The 23,141-nt window shown below is 36.3% G+C and overlaps 1 protein-coding gene across 4 annotated transcripts in view; it reads right to left on the bottom strand.

The window, feature by feature from the left end:
• Positions 1–23,141, bottom strand: part of FAM117B (family with sequence similarity 117 member B) — a 119,561-nt gene that overhangs the window by 28,904 nt on the left and 67,516 nt on the right. For all 4 annotated transcript variants that reach the window (XM_016425180.2, XM_056807360.1, XM_016425179.2 and 1 more), the window contains exons 3-4: positions 20,823–20,915; positions 12,907–13,020 (exon numbers count right to left, since the gene is read on the bottom strand). In XM_016425180.2, coding sequence (XP_016280666.2) covers positions 12,907–13,020; positions 20,823–20,915 — 207 coding nt within the window. The remainder of the gene's footprint in view (positions 1–12,906; positions 13,021–20,822; positions 20,916–23,141) is intronic.

The raw sequence follows: 23,141 nt of genomic DNA on the forward strand, positions 1-23,141 counted from the left end.
AGGACTCCTTATAAAAAACGCCATCTATTTCCAGAGAAAAGGAGCCTAACTACAGACCAAAGCAAACTTTTTTCACTTTCTTTTTTCTATGAGTATTGTTCCACAAAAGATTAATATGGAAAATTGTTTTACACGATTGCACATGTAAAATCTGTGAGATTCCTTACCAATTCCAGGTGAATAGGAGGTTGGTGGGGAGGGAGGAAAGGAGAGAATTCAAGACTCAATATTCTTTGAAATTTGTTGGAACCCTTTTTACATGTAATTGGGGAAAAATACAATAAATAAAACCAACAAAAACAATCTCTTTCTAGGAGAAGAATAGGGTTACTGAAAGGGCTGTCCAAATTCTTTGAGGAACTCTTAACTGATCTTTCCTCAAGCCATTTAATTCTGTTTAATTCTTGGATCAGTCCCCTGCCTGTGAACCTTAAAAATTCTCAGACCCTACTTCATAAGGTTGGGTTGTAAACCTTAAAAAAATTCTCAGACCCTACTTCATAAGGTTGGGTTAAGACCATTCCCCATTTTAAACAATGAAGGAACTTAGATCAGGAATGTGAGACTTCTACTTAGATCAGGAATGTGAAGACCTCTACTCCACCCCTACTTAAGCCTGCTTTAGGGGAAGAAACTCTTTGCTGAACAATAAAAAATACTTAAACCCATACTTATAGTAAGGCAAAAAGTTCTTAAGCTGTGCCTAATTTTAGAACTAATACAAAAGGGTACTAAGTATCTATAAAGGTCAGGCAACTTGTGAACTTGCAAAAGGCAAAGAGGTGAGAACTTACTCAGGCGTGAATTACTCAAAAGTTTAGACTTCTTAGGTGTGAATTAAGAATGGTCTGTCTTTTGGAAAACATCTACTGTGATTGGTAGATGTAAGAATTTAGGGGAGGTGACATAGGAGAAAATTCCTTTTAAAAGGAACTCAGAAAGGGAGCTGAGGACATATACATTCAGTTTCAGATTCAGGATTGAGCTGGGAGTCAGCTGAGATGAAGCTGAACCTGGTGTCACTAGAATCCTTGCTTGGACAGATCTTGTGGTGAGTGATTAAGGACTGACTGATTTTTCTCTTAGGGCTTAGGCCTGGGTTGGCCAGGGCTGCCCTGGGCCAGCCTATCCTTTTCTCATTATTCCCCTATTCTCTCTTTCTTTAATTCCTCATTTGTATGAATTAAAATCTCTATAAAACCCAGTTGACTTGGGTATATTTCATAGTTGGGAATATTTCCCTGGCAACCACTTTATATTTGATTTAAAACAAGACACTGTCTTGAAAAACATATTTTCTGTGGTCACAATTTACTCATCCACTCTTTTATCTACTACAATTTAAGTCTTCCACTATTTTAATTATTACATGCCTACTTTTATTTGTTCCAGATATACATTCTGGTGGACAAAGTTGTTCATCTAAGCATATGTAATAATTTGGGAAATAGATATTTTTCATCCACTTGTGTGTTTTCCTATGTGAATGATCTAGCCAAATCTTTAAATGGTTACTTAGTGGTCTCATTCCTGAGGCTCTGCAATGTTTTTAGGACTTGACAATTGATATAAAATCATCTAGGGAAAATCTGGAAGACTTCATGATCTACAGGGAATCATTCATTTGGATTTTTCAATGGATTAAAAAAACCTTAACAAGCACCTGTTAATTGACTGTTCCCTATTGCAAAAGCAAATAGCTCTGGCAAACACACATCTCACAATTTTTTTTTTAATCAGAATTGAAGAAACTTATATAAAGATTGTACACCTTTCAAAGGATTCTAAATGACTGAAGTGTATGTGAAACATTTTTTGGGGGGAGAGATCTTTGGAGGTGTTTTCCTCTACATAACCAAGTACGTTTTTATTAGTAAATAATAGGCAAGGTGAAATTTTGTATTCTGCAGTCTTCCATCAACTGATTAAAGGTAAAGATGAGGTCCACTGATTGCTTTTTTAAAGTGCTAATATTCCCTACCAACATACTCCACAAAGACCTACTCTAAGGCCACATTAGGTTATGATGGTGATTTGGGGTTCTCATGGACTAAGCAAAGATAATGTAAGTTTGAGAAGAATCTATCATGCTTGAAAGTCTCTAGTATGATCCCAATAGCTGACCAAATCTGCTTTCTGAGGGCCAGTCTAATCACAGAAAAGCAGTCCAGTAGGCAAGTCATCTGGTGACGAATACCAAACAACCTTCAGCCCTATGTAGACTCCTTTAATTTCTGTAGTGACAGTAGAAAAGATATTCTGCTAAGAATCACAAAGTTAAAACCATTTGTAAATTTTAATTTGTTGCTTGTTCTTCAAAAGTAGTAGGGGTACTAAAAATTATCAATCTTGACATTCTTGGTATAAATTAAACAAGGAAGAAGTTGCAGTTGACTAGAAGAATGGCTTATAGGTTCTCCTTGAAGCAGCTGGAATATCTGGTTTTATTATATGACCAAAAGCAATAAGCAATAGCATTTCATCAGAAATTTAATTATCTCATATTAATATGTGTGAACTTTAAAATTACACCACCCTACTTAGACAGTACTTTAGGGGAAGATAAAGTTGTAATCTCCTGATTGAACAATGAAGGTACTTAGTTCTCACTTTATAGTGAAGCTAGAACATTAAGCTAAGTGTATTTTTAGACCGGAATACAAAAAGATGTTAAGTACCTATAAAGGTTAAATTAATCACAAAAAGGTCAAGTAACTAACAAAAGGTGAACTTAAGTGTTAAGTAATTCAAAAATCTAATCAAAGTAGGTGAGAACTAAAGAATGGGCAGTCCTGGAGAAAAGCGTCTGCTGTGATTGGTAGATGGGAAAATTTAGGGGAGGTGACACAAGATAAAAGATCTTTAAAAAGAGGTCTATATGAACAGCCTGTAAGTTCAGTTCAATGAAGGAACTCAGCCTCCTGGTGACTGACTTCCTTCCCTTGGGCTCAGGGAGGTCCCTTTGTCCAAGGCCTTTAACTCCTGCCTGGCTCAGCCTGAGCTGGAGCAGTTTAAATTAACTCTTTCCTCTCCCTCTCTCTTCTTAATTCCTTCTCTCTATATTAATTAAAATCACCATAATTTCCAGCTGACTTGGGTATTTTATTATTTGGGATTTTCCCTGGTGACCAATTACATAGATTTAAGTCACAACGCTAAAATTATCCTTACGTATGTTTATGCAAATTATTTGCTACAGATTTCCCATGAAAATAATTTCCGCTTACATGCCATTTGACCAAAGCCACCTATAGGTCAGGCAAGATGACCCACCTAAAGCAGCAAGTACAAGGCAAGTCAAACAATTACCAGGCTGTCACCTCAATCATTATCTCTACTCATATGGAGATAAATCTAGGATCCATGGTCCAAGATAGTGATAGTCTCCCCTGCTAGAGACAGTCCAGGGCCCTAAATCCAAGTGTCTTGGGAAGGCAGGACTTGCTAAACTTTTGGCAATGTCTTCATTTCCAAGCCTCACTTCCATCAATCACTGAGTGAAGTAAAAGGGATCCATTCTACTCATCAGTGCCAATACCAACTGCTAGTAATTATTGGGCATGAAAACTAAGACTGACAAGAATAGAAATAACCCCCAGACCACTGGGACTGGTTTCTAGGCCAATCCCCATAGTCATCATCCCAGGAAATAAACCTTATAGACATTCAATTGGCAATTGCTTCTCTAGGTGCTCCAGTCCCCAGATCCTGGAACAGCTAGTCACTTGAGACTTGGGGATGGAGATGGGGGTGTGGAGAGGAGAATCTCAACATCAAAGTCTTTGGCTCTGTCAAAATCTTTACCATCAGAAGCAAATTATATGATCAGCAGAAATAATAATATTAAGGAAGAAATTATCATCTGCTTTGCCACTAAGAACTAGGAGAGCTTTCTACCTGACCTGAGTTTGAAATTTCCCATGAGTATTATTTCCCCCAAATTAGAATGAGAGCTACTTGGAAGAGGCAGTCACGAACATTTCTCTCTTGCTTTTAGCACATATACCATGAATTTTAAATTAAAAAAAAAATTAGCTCTAAAGAAACTATTGAAAACAACGAAGAATGAGAGTTCAAAGTCAAGATAATAGTAATAGGATGAAGTGGGGATGATCTCCTGCTTATGAACTTTTCCAAACAGATCTAGAAAATGCACCAGGTTCAAATATTGATGAGGAAATCCAGAAAAGATAACAGTGCATCACTTATCCATCCCAACTCAGCACAGGGAGAAAGATAAAAGCAATGTTCAGTGGGGATGGGGTAGGCCATCAATAGGCCTCATGGAGAGGACAGCACAAGAAAAAGTGCCAAACAAAAATCAATGCAACCAAGATTAGAAGAAAGGGGGGGGGGGGGTGTTAAAAATTGTTTTTATTTATCTCAGACCAAGACCACATATGTAGGGTACTGAGTCAAATGTGTAAGGATATGTGTCATTCGTCCAATTGATGAATGAAGAATATGAACAGGCACTTTTCAGATGAAGAAATTAGGACTATCAACAATCATATGAAATGCTCCAAATCATCATCAATTAAGAGAAATGTAAATTAAAACAACACCGAGGTATCACCTCATACCAAGCAGACTGGTTAATAGGACAGAAAAGGAAAATGATAAATATTGGAGAGGATGTAGAAAAATTGGGACACTATTATACCATAGGTAGAATTACATTCAAAGGGATCCAAAACTGTGTATACCCCTTTTGAAATAGTAATACCTCTAGTAGGTCTTTATCACAAAGATATTGGGGGTGGGATATTTGAACAAAAATACTTATAGCAGCTTTTTTGTGGTGGTATAGAACAGGGGATTGTGGCGGGGGGGGGGGGGGGGGGAGGGGGGCAGGTTGGGTACTGGGTAGCTCAGTGGATTGAGAGCCAGGCCTAGAGACAGAAGGTCCTGGGTTCAGATCTGGCCTCAGACACTTTCTAGCTGTGTGACCTTGGGCAAGTCACTTAACTCCCATTGCCTAGTCCTTCAGTGAATTTTAAAACTATTCCACCCTAAGATCTGATTTAGCTATTTCCTAATCAATAATAATAGAGATACTTGGACTAACAGAATCAGGTCTTGGGAACCCTACATTTCTCCACTCTCCTTAGTTTAACAAGATTAGGAAGGTCTGCACCAAACTCAAGATTTAATTATCTGAGGAAATGGCCTTCAACAGACATGTACAGAAAAAAGTTGACAGATCTCTGGACTGTCCTAAGTCAAGCTATCATTGGTACAGATGAGACACAGGAAAGTGATGTAAAACCGTCTATAACGGCATGTAACTTTCTCTTCCTCTTTCCCTAGAGAGGCAACTGGCTGAGAGTGTGCTAGGCGTTCTGACAATCTTGGAATGGTGGCAGTTATTTTGTCTGGGTTTGGCGGTGAGTTTGCCCTGGAGCTGATTTCAGGTTCGGGCATCTTGGCTTAGCCCTTTCCTTTTTGGAGTTCAAGCTGACTCCTTCCTCCTTCATACTCTATAACCTTATTTCCTAATCTCCCCACTCGGTAATAGTGGGGGATGGGGGTGGGCACAGGGAAGAACCTACTCCTTTCCTTCTTCCTTCTCCTTAATCTCCTCCATTATCAATTAAATCACTATAAAATTTCCAGCTGACTTGGGTGTTTCATTAGGATTTTATAAATAAAATCTGGGGCGACCAAAATAATTATTACATTCAGTCTCAACCATAATTTTAACCATTATACCTCCCATTCTTCTGCCTTGGAACAAATACAACATATTGATTCTAAGATGGGAGATAAGGGTTAAAAAAAAAAAAGAACGGGAAATGGGAGTGATGCCCATCAATTGGGGAATGGCTGAATATGTTGTGATATATGATTGTAACACAATACTATCATGCTGTAAGAAATGATTTGGATGTTTTCAGAAAAACCTGGAAAGACCTGGGTAAATGGATGCAAACTGGAGTAAGCAGAACTAACAGAACATCATAAACAACAACAGAAATAATGTATAATGAACAACTGTGAATGACTTAGCTGGTCTCAGCAATTCAATGATCCAAAATAACCCCAAAGGTCTTATGATGAAAAATGCCACGTGCCTTCCGAGAAAAAAACTGATGGAGTCTAAATGAAGATACAAACAGATCTATTCATTATATTTTCACATTTTTTAAAACATGTCTTCTTTAACAATATGATGGAAGGGGAGGAAGGAAAGGTGCCAAATGACAACTATGTGGCTGTTTATCTAGTTTGAGGTCACATCGAGGTAGTAGAGAAGAGCACCTGCTCAGGAGAGTGGCATTCCTGGTGAGGATGAAGCCGGCCAATGTGCTGAACAAGGAGAAGGATAAGTGGTGGTGGTGGCAGCACAAATATGGCTCAGACCCCAAACTCAGAAAAAATTCTCAGCTAGTCCAGCTAAAGAGAAGCAAGGAATCCCAGATTGCAGGAGAGACTGCCCCTCAGAACCCACAGAGCCTTCTGGCAGGAGTTCACTCTTACACAGTCTTGGACCCAGGTTGGGAACAATATGGAACCCAGCAATATCACTCCTAGGACTGCATTCCCAAGAGATCAGAGATAAGGGAAAAGGACCTACCTGTACAAAAATATTTTGAATGGCTCTTTTTGTATAGCAATGATTTGGAAACTGAGGGAATGTCTATTGCCTGAGGAATGGTTCCATAAGCCATGAAATGTAGTTGCCAACAGAAAATAATTATGCCATAAGAAATGATAAACAGGATGAGCTCAGAAACATCTGGAAAGACTTATATGAACTCATGCAAAAGTGCAGTGAGCAGAACCAGGACAACAGTGTAAACAGTCACAGAAATATTGTACAAAGATCAACTGTGAGGGACCAAACCATTTGTAGCAAAACAAGTTTCCAAGATAACCCCAAGGAACTCATGATAAAAAACCCAACCCCCTCTATAGTCAAAGAAGGTTCAGTAGGAATCTGATAGCAAAACAAAGCACACTAGTTTCACTCTTTCCTTTTTAAGTTTTTTTATTGTATATGTGTGATATGTGTTTTCAGTCATGACATGGGAAATATAGAAATGTGTATTGCATGAAAACACCAATATAACCTTTATCAGACTATTTACTGCCTCAGGGAGAAGGGAAGGGATGGAGACAATCTAAATTGCAAATGTCAGGAAACAATTGTCAAAAATTATTTCTACATGTAATTGAAAAAAATAAAATTCAACAAATAAATAAACAAAAAGACACTGTCCTGTATCAAATACCTTGGGGAGCAATAAAAGCCTGTCGTTTCCCAGCCTGTTTCTAAGAAGAACACAATAATATTCAATATCTCAAGAAAGCAGTCTTGGTAACCTGGTAACAGGACTAGCCGAGATATTCTCTCCTTAAGTGCAGAGAGCCCAGTCCTAAATCATTAATTAGTTTGGAAGGAGAAGGGGAGAATCTAACCATAAAAAGCTATTATGGTATCAGCTAGTATGGATGCTTGAGACCAACTCAGAAGAGAATGACTCCAAAGTATCTATAAGCATAATCTCAAAGAAAAACAGTTGGAGAATAAAAAATTCAATTTGCATTCCTAGAAGGTATGGGGGAAAAGGTTAGGAAAAAAAGGTTTAAAATGTTTTTATAAATGAAATGATCACATCTGAGAAAAAAATTGGAAAAGAAATGACAGCTACAAAATAAATAACTGGAAAAGGAATGAATAACAGCCTTGCACAAGAGGTAACATAACTTTGCCCAAGTAACAAACTCCTTGAAAATTAGAACAGAACAAATAAAAGACAACTACTTTAATGAGGCAATAAGAAATATTATAACAAAGCCAAAATGTTAAAACAAAAAGGAAATATAATATTATCTCATAGAACAAAATTGACTTGGAAAACAGGAGGTAAAAATTGAGAATCATTGGTCTACCTGAACACAATAACTTAAAAAAAAAAAAAAGACCCCCACATATCAAATTTCAAGGAATATTAAGAGAAAACTGTTTAGATCTCTTAGAACCAGAGGGCAAAGTGCAAAGAAAAAAAAATTCAAAGGTTACCTTCTAAAAGTAACCCCATCCCAGCTGTGTGACCCTGGGCAAGTCACTTGACCCCCATTGCCTACCCTTGCCACTCTTCTGCCTTGCAGCCAATACACAGTATTGACTCCAAGACGGAAGGTAAGGGTTAAAAAAAAAAAAGTAACCCCAAAATGAGAATTCCCAAGAATATGACAAAGTCCAGGGATTCCGTGTCAGAAACAAAAAAAATACTACAAGCAGCCAGAGAGAAAGAACCCTATCAGGGCAGCACATGATTTAACAGCCACCACAATAAAGAAGTGGAAAACCTGATGAAAATGATACTTCAGAAGGTGAATTACAAGGGGCTTGAAGCAAAGAATAACTTACAATGTTACTGGAGAGAAATAGATCTCTAAAGAAATAGAGAACTTCCAAGCATTCCTGATGAAAAGATAATTGAACCCTATTCTCATCTGAATTGATCAAAGGGGAAAAAAATACACAAACAGAAAGTGTTTAAAACAAATACATTTCACTTAACAGGAAAATAGGAGAAAAAGGAAAGGTGAGAGGCAGGTTAAGGAAAGGATTAGTCCTAAGCAATACAACCTCTATGGATTTGCAAAATATTAATATATCTTTTGGGGGTGAGGAGGAATCTTAAGAGGAATGAGTTATGGTATATAAACATTTTAAATACTTATGTGTTGAAGTAGTCTGCATAATGACCAACCAAGATTTCAGAGGACTAAAGATCAAACACAAGCTATCTGGCTGCTGATAGATAGGTGAAGGTCTCAGAATATATAATGAAACAAATTGGGGGTAGAAATTTGCTTTGATTGACTATCCGTATTTGTGATGTATTTTGTTTTTCTTGAGTTCTTCATGGGAGAAACTGTAGGAGCAGTACAGGAGGAAAGTTGAGGTAGGAGGGTTAGGAGGCAGAATTCAGCAGACAAACAAACCATTTTTAAAATGAGGGACACAATTTAATCTTTTTTGAAAGTACTTCAGGAACATGACAAATTCTCAGTATCATGGTTCAAACTATAGCAATGTATAGGTATGTAGAGGTAATGCATAGGTATAGTATGTCTAGTTCATGTTAGAACAAACATCCAAGACCATCTGGTACAAGCTCTTCATTTTATACAGAGGGTACTGAGGCCTAAAAAATTTGATAAGAAAGTAGTCAAATCCAGCTCCCTTACAAAAATAAACATTACCTCAAGATATATAAGAGATATATTGGAACCACATCTATCTAGGACATTTCTTAGAGGTTGCTTATTTGGTAATTTGCTAATATTAGATTGATAATTTGTCACTTATAACTGTAAAATTAAATTATGAAATTTCTAATGGCTTTAATTTTAAAACAAAACAAAGAGTTCTAGGAAATTTTTATAATACAACAGGAGTTAGAAGACTATAGGCCATAATACTAAAAATAGTTACATAAAAAATTTTACTGTATTTAAAAATATAAAACAAAATAAAAAATTAATTAATAAAAAAATTAGTTAATCTGTGAATTCTTTAAATATAAATGTTGCCTGCCTATTTATTTCAATTCTGTGAATTTTTATTTGCTTTTCTCTGTGATGGCCTGATTACAACCATTTTTTGGAAATTACCTTCATATGTATGTAGTATTCTACATAAAATATGCTCTTAAGGGTTTGTCAGTTTTAGCATCTGCACACTGGGATTCTACTGCCTGTTTATTTTTTAAATTTATTTAATTTTAATAAAAAACAAAAAAATATTTTAAATATTATTTAATTTAAAAATTAACTAATTTTTTAAATCTACCATGACATTCTTTAAATTCATCCAGGAAAAGATAAGTGAAATGTAACAAGACAGATAAAATAATATTAGTATATAAAAGATACATAATTATAGTTATATAGGTGTAACATATTAACATAGTAAAACAAAAATTATAGAAGATTTAATGTGCTCTCAAAGCTGAAGAAATCTAAAAAGGATAAACAAAAAAAAGAAATAATAACTGAACAAAATAAAGAATTCAGAGCTGGAAATATCTAAACAGAAATTGTAAAATATATCTATTTATTAGCACTACATACTACCCCCATACAGAAATAGTATGTGTTTAAGGAACAGAGAAATTTTAAATAAATGTTTTATAAAAGAGTAAAAAAAAAATAAAAGGCTTCAAATACCAACTGAGATGATGGTTAACACTAGCCAGCATGTATAGATTACATTAAGATTTACCAAGTACATTATATCTTCTTTTATTTCAACTTCATAAGAGTCCTATGCTTTAATATCATTCTCATTTTACTGATGTAGAAATAGAGGCTGAAGAGGGATTAAATGACTCATTTAGGTCATACAATTAAGAAGTGCCTGTGGGAGGATTCAAACTCAGATCTTTTATGACTCCAAGTCCAATACAATATCTATCATGCCACTAAGATGTAATGTCATCTCTACCTTCAAGGTGTTCAGCTTTCTTGAGGAGCCAGGCTCCCTTGAAAGGACAGGGCAAGACCCTATGGAATGAGTAAATGAACCAATCCATTGTCAGCAAAATGAGTTGATTCCTGCCCTTCCTAGGGGCTTATCTCCAGCATAGCCACTCCTACCTGTCACTCATTATTCCCTAATATTTTACCACTGCTGTACAAGTTCTCAATTATCCCACGATTTTCTTCTGGCTTTTGGAATCAGAGTGTACTTATAATCTATTCCATATCTAGGCAACCTAACACTAACACACATGCCACTGTGGAAATTCCCATAGTTTAGCTACCCCCTGACGTCTGGACTGGTCTTCAGAGGGTGGCCTCTTTATTAGAAAGTTATAAATCAATTAATACACACACTGGGGTGGGGAGTATTTGTATCTGAGGAGATTTGTATCTGAGGAATAAGGAACCATCACAGATGAATAACTATAATGAATAATATTAAAAAGTAAATTCAGAACAGGAAAATTAAATGCTATCAAAGGTCGAAGTTTTAAAAGGTTGCTACCTACCAGAGGATTCAGGGATTTTGTGAAGAAAAACAAAAATAAAAGTGTGTGGAAAATCCAGAAGTTTCACATCTATTTAAATGGAAAATACATCACTACACTGTTACTCAATTCTTATTTCATTATGTGAAATCCTAAGAATCTGTATTTGAATAGCATTAACTAAAAACGTCATCTTCTTGCTAAAGGGCCTAAAAACCTAAAGGAATATCAGTTATCAATTGCTGAAGGTAACACTAATAAACCCTTATCACTAACCCAAATACTGAAAACTTCAATAACTTCTATTTTAGCAAAGGAAATTAGTATGCACAATATTTTTATTTTAGACATTTCTCCGGTTCTATTTTTGCTAAACTTTAAAACATTAAAAAATACTTATAAGATTTAAATAACATCATCTTTCTACATCCAATTATTTGGTCAGTTGTAACTATCAATTTTGCTTAAGGGTAATCCAAATGAAGAGAAAGATAAGGATTGGATCTACTTGTAAAGGTGAGGAACTTCCTCCCATTATAGCTCCAATGGCTGATATATCACCTCCACACAGTATGAACTCAAACCCTTCTGTTTCCAAGTCTAGCTTTCTCTATATCTACTAAGCCAACAAAGCATAAGTCTGATCAACTGAGGGAGTAAACTGTTAGGAAAGTTGCCTCCAGAGGGTAGTAATGTTCTCTGGTGATGCAGCTACAAAGGGGTGAAGGGGGGAAGATAGAGTACCAGTAAGTTGTTTCACTGTTTTCATTACTCTTGCTGACCAGGATCCCAGGATAACTGGTACAGAGTTGGAATGAAGCTGAACAGAAGCCCTTAATCCAACTCTCATCAAAAGATGAAAAAACCAAGATCTGTACAGGTTGATTTGCCTAAGGTGACAGAATTAAAGCAATAGATGGGACTGGAACTCACACCAGTGTTCATTCTACCATGTCCCTCTACTTCAGAATTATTGTTAAAACTAGTTTTTAGTTACTGGAGCACAAGTGCTATCAAAGTATAAAGGTAACAAAATCACAAATCTGATTACTGTTAAAATTAATTATTTTTTAACTTTCCCAATGTTGGTGTCCTAGAACAAAGTCCAAGTCCATGAGGTCAGTTCGAATTTTGGTTAAGGTTAGAAATGTAAAACTAGTGGTGTGACAGATTAATCCTTTTGCACAAAATTTAAAAATACACATAAAAGTACAAATGCTCACTATTTTCCTTTAAAACAATTGGTACCATGTTTTCAGTATGGAGTTTCTGCTAAGATCAAAAGCATGGCCACCAGAAATCTAAATTTTTCTACTTATTAGTCATGTGACCTGAGTAAGTTCTCAATTACCTCTTGCAGCCTCATTTTCTCTAATTGCAATTGAGGGACATTGAGAGGATCAACTGAAATAGTACATGTAAAACATTTTTGTAAGCTAAAGTACTATTCCTAATCAGTAACCCATTATATTCTAACCTTCAGAAGGCACTATTCCATAAGATGTGCTGGAAGATATAGATGAGACTTATAGTCTGTACATTTTAAAGTATCCAGTCTATAATAAGAAATGAGTCTCTTTTAGTGAAGTTTTAATACTTAAAAACAGAAGTGCTAAAAATGAAGCTGCTTTATTATACATAAAAGCCCTGCTTACTTTTACTCAAGACAAAGTGAAGGAAAAGAAATTGAACGAACTTTGCAAAGTTTAAGACTGGTGGGAACACTTGAGTATTATACCTAAATTTCCTTTCAAAACTTAATATTTCTGGGGTTTGGGGAAAATTTTTATTTGGCTAATATTCAATTCACCTTTCAATTATAGACTATGATGAGTTTTCTGCTGCAAAATAATTACTTACCAAATAACAAATCACAACAATATTAACCCTTCTCTGCATGCTATGATAGATGACTTACCTGACACTGGTTAATGGCTGCATGGTTACCATGGAATGGAGACTGTCTATCTTTATCCCGATGATGCCTACTGCTGTGTTTACTTCTCTGTAATTGCTGACGCAATTTTGCAATCTAAAAAGGAAAACATAAAATATATTGCTTTAAAATCTTTCCCCCACAGTATGAAAATACATGTACACAGTTGTTATTTGGATACAGCATATTTACAGAGTTAAAAATTGAGTTATGAAAGAAACAAAATCTTATCTTGAGCAAAAACCAAATATAAATTATAAGAAAATATTTTATATATTCTATTTATAAAATGCTTCATTAAATACTTATTCTCTCTCATCCTTCATTGTGAAAGAAGGTAGTGCTGGGTCCATTTCTTTTTAATTAAAAAGCATTTTTAGGGGGCAGCTGGGTAGCTCAGTGGATTGAGAGCCAGGCCTAGAGACGGGAGGTCCTAGGTTCAAATCCGGCCTCAGACACTTCACAGCTGTGTGACCCTGGGCAAGTCACTTAACTCCTATTACCTAGCCCTTACCACTCTTCTGCCTTGGAGCCAATACACAGTATTGACTCCAAGACGGAAGGTAAGGGTTTAAAAAAAAAAAAAGGCATTTTTAATCACTCACTCAAATAACCTCCACTGAAAATAAAAATAAAAACAAAACTTCAATCAATCAAAACAAATTCTTCTATAGGTAATTTCAAAGATGTATTTCTCATTCTTCATCTTGAGTCTGCCATCCCCTTTTCAGGAAGTGGGAAGTATTCTTCATCATTGGTTCTCTGTATTTTGGGGGGCAGCAAATTGAGATTTTCCATTATCTTAGACTACCACCTTAATTTCTTTCCACATTTCTTTTATCTTAAAAATTGTCTACTCAAAGGCCTAAAAATTGTCATCTCCAATATAGACTTCCAGTATGTAAACTTATTATCATTCAGTTACTTATTCCTTCTTTGTATTTATTAAGTTCTGGTTACATTTCTTCAGGCAGCACTACTAGGAAACTGATATTAGGGTTGAAATGGGATGATTTCCATTGTTCTCAATGGCAAAAAGTTTACTATAAAAATCTTTACAAATCCTTTTCCATTTTTTTCATATTTAAAATCCCCATTCCAGTGTCAACTTAAAATATCCCTCAAGGTGACTATTCTGGGTGGATATCTTATCAAACTTTCTTTAAATTGGTATACTTCTCTTTACTGTTAAATGAAATTATTCATCATTTTCACTATTATTCTCTATAAGATATGAGTTTATATTCTAAACCTCATTATCAATTTCTAAAGGAGATCAAGCATGAGATGACTAAGGGCTTTTAAAGATTTTTTTTTAATTACCTCGTGGCTATTGCTTTACATTTGTTAAAACTGTTTAGTGAAATTATTATACTTTGCAATGTCATTTCTTCCAGTAATATCTTTTTTTGGTGTCATTAACTTGTTAAGATGTATCAGATTAGTTATTTTTATTGCCCACCATATCTTCTCATTTTTCTTACTTCTAGCCTTTATGAAATGTTGATCTTTCCTAGAAGTTAATAATCAAATTATAAACAGATGGCATCCTCAAGAATGGCTCCCATATGAGTAATTTTTTTTAAAAAGTATCATTAATTTCACTGTGATAGTTATTGGGTATTCACAATTTCAGGCACTTAAGGATTTTGGAAGGAAGAAAAATATGAATGATTTATTGTTCTCAATGAAGAACTTAACAAAAACTTTAAGCCTTTTTTTGTAGTCCACAAGCCTTTGATTTCTCAAGCTTCTCCTAAGCCACATTTTCCAACATATTTTTTGCCATGTTCCTCGTGACCAATTGTGCACTGACACAACTACCAAAGAATATATTAAGATAATTTGTTAGGTTTTATTTAATTATTCATGAAATTTCTATGTATACTTTTATTCCACCATCTTGGTTCACCACAAGCTGGTTTTTTTCATGATAAAATTCTTTTTTTGTAAATACTAATAACACACACTGCCAAATGATATGATCAATGTTCCATGAAGTTATAATTCTTATTGTTTTTTTTTATATAAAATGACACCATCTCTTCCAACTCTTTACTGCATTGCCTATTCAAAGGAAATTCACCAGCAATTCTTTCATTTTGCTACAGATACTCTTACCTTCTGCTTCCATTTAAAGCAAAAGTTGACATAATTCGGAATGTCCAGTATTACACCACAAGATCAAATTTACAAATGGAAGGGATTGCAGAGCTCAAATTCAACCCCATCATTTTACAGATGAGAAAATGTAGGCTCCAAGACAATAACTTAATCAAATGTATTCAAATGCATTACAAAATTTAAAGTTGAATAAATCAGTTATTATTGTTCAGTGTCATTTAGTTAGTAAAGGTCTGAGATGAGAGTTGAACCCTTTTACACCAGTGAGGTCAAACTCAAATAGTATAGCTAGGAAGAATCTGAGAGCACATTTGAACCCAAGAACTTACGTCCCCTAGGCCTGGCTCTGAATAAGCTAAGTCACCTCACTGTTCCAATTCAATATAATTTTTATCATGAGACCACATTAGCTGTCATATAGGCTAATTTCCGCACAAGTTACATTTGCAAATTATCTACTTTTTTCACACCGATATCTGCAAAGGGTAAATTAGAAAAACAGCAGTAATAAAAATGCTTACATAATTAAATAAAGCTCATTCTTTCCACAAGAAAGGATAACAGGAGGGGCAGCTAGGTGGCTCAGTGGATTGAGAACCAGGTCTAGAGACAGGAGGTCCAAAGTTCAAATCTGGCCTCAGACCCTTCCTAGCTGTGTGACCCTGGGCAAGTCACTTAACCACCATTGCCTAGCCCTTCCTACTCTTCTACCTTGGAACCAATACACAATATTAATTCTAAGATGGAAGATAAGAGGGGGGAAAAAAAGAGAAGAGAAGAGGAGAGGATATGCAGGGAGGGGGAGGAGAGGAATAGCAGGAATATGGATGCTGTTTTTTTGGGAACCTGATGTCCTGTCTTAAAAAACGATTCATGAATAATCTCAACCTACATTAAACTAATTAGTGGTTAGTAAAAATGTTTGTTTCTTCCTCTACTACCTCTTTCCCACCCCAACTCCCATCAAGACAAAGAAACAGTTCAAAAATCATGTTGTGAGCAGGGTGAATTAACTGCTTATAACTAGACTTGTACTAATTCAGGTGAACAGTGGCTACCCACAGGGAGGAGACCTATCACATAAATCATGACCATGAATAAGCCCCATGCTGCAACTTCTGAAAGAAATTTCTCGTTTCGTTTTCAACTTTCAGGTTAGAGCTGGTTCACAGACATACTTTTCCTTTTGGCTTACATATATGCAGTTTTCCACACATGCATCAATACAGCGTTTTCCTGTTAAATTTTCTTCCTTTTAAGCTACTCTCTCATTAACCAGAAAATACTGGGGCAGCTAGATGGCACAATGGACATAACACTAGATAGGAAGCTGGGACGACCTGGGTTCAAATCTGGATTCAGACACTTCTTAGCTGTGTGATTCTGGTCAAGTCACTTAAGCTGCCCTTTCCCTTCTGTCTTAAGAGTGGTTATTAAGACAGAAAATAAGGGTTAAAAACAAACATAAAATCCCAATAAAATACTGGTGGATAATTACTATTTTCTTCCATCTTATGGTTTGGAGAACAATCATTTTATTGAACTAAATGATGGATGTTTTATATTGACCTTCTTAATAATTTACTATAAATACTAACAATTGTTATAATCAATTTAACTTGTCTGGCAACCATTTGAACAAATGCAATTCAACCAAGAAAACAACAATTTTGTACTAGCATTTGGGAAGATCAGGAGCAACTTCATTCAGAAGATAACCTTTCCTTCTGTGTTCGAATTGATACTAAGCATTGGTTCCAAGGTACAAAACAATACGGGCTGGGCAGTTGGGGTTAAGTGACTTGCCAAGGGCCACACAGCTAGGTAGTGTCTGAGGCTAGATTTGAACCAAGGACCTCCTATCTCTAGGTCTGATCCTCTTATCTACTGAGCCTTAAAGGAAGAGAGGGCCTCTTGGATGGAGCTAGGGGATAGGAGGGCCTACCTGGCCCATAGGAGGCCAGTGCAAAAGCTGGAAATATACTCTGTAGGAGAAGCTGAGCAAGGGCCAGGCTGTATAGATCCTTCAAAGCTAAATGGAGGAGATGAGCTCTACTCTATGGGCAGTGAGGTATCACAGAACTGCTTGAGGAGGGGAGTCACAGGGTCAGACAGGCACTTAGAGCACTCTAGCAGCAGTGAGAACCAAGGATTGGGATGGGAGAGATTTGAGGTGAGGAGGGAGATGACAGACAACCTCTGAAGGTAGAAACATTAGGGGAGGATCGGGTGACAAAGAAAGACTGTGAGCCAGGAAATGAATCCACTGAAGAAGGAAGGAAAATGTCTTGGAACTCAAGATTTAACAGGGATCAATATCTGGACTAGATAATAAATTTAGAGAGCATGAATCTCAAAGGAAGAGATGTTGTTTAGTAGTAAAGGAAGAATCTGGTAATAGTCCTGGGGATGCTCCTACCATGATTATAAATTGGGAGTTTGAGATAATATGTAGTCATCTGGGAAAGGAGGTCACACTCATTGAGGGCTAGCAGATGTAAGGAGTGAGAAAGAATGATGTTAAGATCAAGTTTGTTTATTATAAGTATCTGTTCCATGGTCACAGCTGAAGGGGGTGGTGGACAGCTCTGGATTGGGACACAGGGTCAGGGACAAAGGAGTCATTTGGAAATAGTGCGATATGTTGTAGAAACCTTTTCATCTATGTATAAGTTGTGCTACCTGAACACTACTGTCCCTTCTAACTCCAAGATTCTGATTTTGTGGCATTTTTTCCCCAAATTTTACATGTAGATGTGATGAAAGCAGGAAGGTGAGGGAATGGCTGACTGTCCTCAAGATTAACATAATGTAATACCTATCACTATGGGAAAAGAAGTATACCAAAAGTTTCCCCAAATAATTGATTCTTGAGATGTTGCCATTATTCCTATCATTTATAAGGGTTGGGAAAAGAAGGGGGGAGATTGGAGAATGTAGCCACTAAAAAAAATCAAATAAAATTGAATATAAGATTTTCTTAAACTGGGTACTACCAATATAGGCTACTACTGACATGGGTGGAATTCAAGGTTTAACTTTTAAATGGGACTACAATACACTTGAGAATTTTACCATGAATGAATACACACTCTCTAACATTGTTTCTATGGGAAATCATACTCTACTGGTACCAATGTAAAAAATATGTAAAGTGTCCATGAAAAATAAAGTTCTTCTAACTAAATAACCTTTTATTAGGTATACCTGCATTACAACAGAAGAGACAGTAGGAAAGGTAACAAGGATTTTAAACAATCATTTTGTTTCCCTATTTTTTGGGACATAATATAGTTAGACAATACAGACATTTCTCACTTTCGGTAAGTTCACATTAAGTGAATTTAACTTCAAATAATTCTGAAAGAAATCCACATGCCAAAAAACACCTATGTTGATTACAACATATAGAACTAAGCTCTCTCTCTTCCTGTTCCTGCCCCCCTGGCTTAGCACTCAGTGGTCTCTAACTTCTCCAAGTGAAAGCCGAAGAAGAAATGGGCAGAAGAGACTGCCACTGTTGCCCGCTGGATTCAAGCTTGGCTTGAGACCTCCAGGACTGTCTCTCCCTGTGTGTCCTGTCTTCTGTCATCTGTATGTAGGTACTGTGTGTCTGTCCCAGTCCTTATGTTGCTGCTCCTAACCCCTATGGATCTTTAAATGCTCCTTCCTTTCTTTCCACAAGCCTCCCTTCCTCACATCCAAGAGCAAATTCACAAATCAGTTTCCATACGTCTATCCATTTATTTAAAGTGAGAACTATCTACATATATACTTTGAAACTATTTTTCCCTTTTTTTTAAATTTGAGATCTTTTCCACAAAATGACTAATATGGAAAAATATTTTTATTTGATTACATATGGAAAATGTATATCAGATTGTTTACCATCTTGGGGAGGGGGAAGGATGGGATGGATTAAAGAAATGAGAGAGTTTAGAACTCAAAAAAAAATTTTTAATGAATATTAGAAAAGTACTTATACATGTAATTGAAGAAAAACAAAACATTATTTTAAAAAGAAAAGTGAGGAAAGAAAAAAAGGGATTCTGTGTACCTGTTTACTGTCAACACAATTCTCAATTTTATATGTTAATGATTTTAGACCAGAAATTTAAACATGCAATTGTTATCTGATTCATTTAAAATTTAAAATGGAAAACATTCATCCTATATTATTCACTTTTACAGTTTTATATTTTGGTTACAAGTTATAATCATAAAAACTTAACAGCAGTACCATATCATCATTTGGTTCTTTGAACATAGTGTTTTCTAAATTAATTTAGCCACAGCACATTTTGGGGCTTGAAATGAACTGAAACAAAATTAAGGAAGTTAAATTTTTTGTTCATATTGAAAAAATTGTCATAATGAATACTTGATAATCATTTGATATTCAAAAGCTATGACTAGCCTCCCAAATTTTCAAAGAGCCACTATTTATGTCATATAAAATATGCCAGGATTCCCTGAAGTTGTTTGGGAACTATTAATATTAACATAGAGATGTGAATACAAAATATTATCTATACTGTAAACCTTAAAATTTCTTAGACTTATAAATGTTGGAAATTTCACCATTGGGAAATTTCATACTTGGAAAATTTCTTACTGATAGTGTATTGGAATGTGAACCCCATTGGCATGGGAGGTTCCTTCTCCTCCCTTCTTAAGATTACTTTAGGACAGAAACCTTTTGCTGAACAATGGAAAGGGCTTTGACCTATGCTTAAGCACAGAATAGGAATTTCTTTGAGTCATGATTGATTTTAGAATTGATACAATAGAGATACTTGGAATGACAGAATCAGGTCTTGGAAAATACAATTTCCACCCCACTCAGTCCTAACAGGATTTAGGAAGGGCTGCAGCATAGATCAAAATTTAATTATTTGAGAATATGACCTCCAACAGACATGTGCAAAGCCGCAGACCTCTGGGCGGTCCTGGGTTAAGCTAGAGCCACCATTGGCACAGGGAAATTGATGGACAGTGATTGGTAGATGTGAGAACTGAGGGGAGGGAACTTGGATGGTTTCCTTAAAGAAAGAGGGGTCTGAGGACTGAGAGGTGGTTGGAGAGTTTTGGCTCTGAGTGGTTGCGGTGTGCTCTGAGAAGCTTGCTCTGAAGGAAGCTGAAGGTGGGGGCCCTGGAGACTGTTTCTCCATTTTGGTCACGTGAGTAATAGGGACTGATCTCCTTTCTTTGCCCCAGCTATCTAATAAGGGCTTGGGCCTTTTGGCCCAGCCTAAACAGAGGGGGTATTTAAGCCCTATTCCCTTCTCTCCCCTTTCTCTCTCCCTCTCTCTCTCTATCTCTAATTCCTTTCTTCCTCCTGTTTGTAATTAACTCTATAAAAGGCTGACGGCTGACTTGAGTTTTCATTAAGGAATTACATAGCTGAATTCCTTGGCGACCTTAAATTAATATATATCAGTCTTTTAAAGTGATTTCCTTGTCACAATACTAATAATGAATATGAATGTTTCAAGTTGACTAAAATTTTTATAATTTAAAAATATCAATGTTCTGATATTTAAATTAATACAACAGACATAAACTAGATTCAACAAAACCAAAGTCTGAATGGAAGCTATTCCTAAGAGTCAATAGAGTAATGACCACCTGATCTTCCCCCTCAATAAATCAATGTAATTGATTTTGGTGCAATTCATCCAAGTCAATGGAAATCCTCACGTATCACACTTTCATGGATGACTGACACAAATAAATTGCTTTGAATCAACTAGCTCTAAACAGATATTCCTGACCTCTTTAAGCTGATCTGTGCTGCCCCAAGAGGCTGAACGTTTGTGGGATCCTTTCTTCTTTTCAGCATATTCTTCAGCCCATGCACTCTCTGTCTGCAATGAAAAAAAAATTGATGAATTTTTAGCATATTAGACAGGTACTGATTAAAAAAAAAAAACCTTACTTTTTGTCTTACTAATAATAACTCTAAGATAGAAGGGGAAGAGTTAAGTAAATGGGGTTAAGTTACTTGCCCAAGGCCACACAGCTAGGATGAATCTGAGGCCAGATTTGAATCTAGATTCTCCTGACTCCAGGCCTGGTGCACTATCCACTAAGCTAACTCACTGACGCAGGAGGCATTAAATCTTAAAAACAAACAAACCTAGGTGTATGCATAATATGAAGACACTTCATAAACTTATCAGGAAAAAAGTGAGTGAACAATCCCTAGTGAACAAACTATTTTAATATCTCACAGGCAGAAAGGTTTTTAAAAACCTACAGGAATTCTGAGGAATGGAGAGAAGAAAAGGGCAGAGGGAAGATAAGGGAAAAGATGGGGGAGGAAAAGATGACTGACAACTCAAGAAGTCAAAGGACACTGGACTGAAGTGAAAGAGAGCCAGATGTGAGCCAGATGTGAGTTGTACAGGTAGAATCTCAATCTAACACTTTCCAGAGTGCCACACTAAATCCTGGGTTAGATACCAAGCATGGCATGCAAGGGGTTGAGCCTTTTGAGCCCCTGCAGAAACTACTGTGAGCTCTCCCCCAAACCAAAGGCAGGCATTGCCAGTATGCGGCAGAAAGGAAGCAAGAGCCCTTAGCTGTCACTGTATATCACTGGCAACACGGATGGAAAATGACTAACATGAACGTTTGCCTCACTTGCTGCTATCATTAGAAAAGGCTTAACTAAGACCCTTAACTAAGGACCTTAGATATGCTGACCAGAAATTCAGTAAGATCCAAACACTGATGCAAGAAGTTCTCACAATCATGCATCTGAAGTAACCTATATGTTTTATCGGCAATTTAGTCCCATGCTAATCAATCATTTATTGGTTCCATGTTCCTTTGATTTTTTTACAGACACTTGAATAGTAGGACACCTTTTTTTGAATTCAGAGAATTGCATCTACTTCACACTCCTCTTCCTAATTTAAGTTCATAATATTTCATCTAGTTAGAAATCAAATTACCTAGTGTTATATTATTTCCTTTTAATTAATTGGCCATATTTGATCAATTGTTTTTAATGTATAAAACTCTGTCCCTGTACTTGGGGTTCACTCCTAAACTGAGGAAGGGGACTGGTCTCAAATTTAAAAAATGAATCAGGTAATTGCTATGCAGTATTTAATAAATCAAAATGCTCACAAGAGTGAATCTTTCCTCAGTTATTTTGTTTTTCACCTGCAACAATTCTGTGACCTCTTAAATAATAGCCAATGCTATTTGGTTAATAAAATGGGGTGTGTGAATGAAATGTCCTATAAGAAACAAATAAGAATGAATACATAGTTACATGAAAAGACAGATACAAAGTAGACTATGCAGTAAAAAAAAAATACAGAATAACATCGGAAGGAAGAACAAAAAGCAGCCCAATAAAACTGAATGCTGTTAAATAATGTATTAAATGAAGATGCTATATGTAAAAGTGCCACCCTTCCTTCTTTGCAGTTGGGAAACTGAGTAGTCTATGCCAATTAACATCTTCTGTTCAGTGATCTGTTTTGCTAAACTGTGCTTTTTCTTTTTAAAAAAATTCTTATCATGAGGCTCGTGGTGGGGAAATACATTGGTGTAGCATACCAGGTATCTTGGCATCTTGGAAGTATGATTGATGTATTGATATTGTATCCTGTATATTCATTTACCAGACACATGGTCAGATCACTTGATGTTCCCTGTATGGAAAGGGACAATCCAAAGGACTAGCAAAGGACAAGAAAATTCCTGGGCTGGGCATTGACGGCTGCCCTGGCTCAGAGTACATTCATGGGTTCGATTAATCTCCTCCTCTGTGATTCTGTCATTGTCAATGCCACCAATGTAAAAACCTATATCATGTCACGTATTCATTAATCACCTCCCACTTGGCATTCCTAAGGTCCCCAATAAAGGCTGGGGAACATGTGCGAGCCTCTCTCTTCTCTTACACCTCTTACTCTCACAGGGTTTGCTCTCCCTCTTGCCTCTTACAATCTTGATCTTGCTGTGGCCTACTATGTTCCTTGTGTCTGACTGACTGACACAGCGCAGCTGCCCCGCACATCTCCCATTAATCTCTTGGCCGTGTGGCCCATGGGGGATGTCCCAGAGTTCTCAGC

This window comes from Monodelphis domestica, chromosome 8 (genome assembly GCF_027887165.1).
Source record: "Monodelphis domestica isolate mMonDom1 chromosome 8, mMonDom1.pri, whole genome shotgun sequence".
Classification (NCBI taxonomy): Eukaryota; Metazoa; Chordata; class Mammalia; order Didelphimorphia; family Didelphidae; genus Monodelphis; species Monodelphis domestica.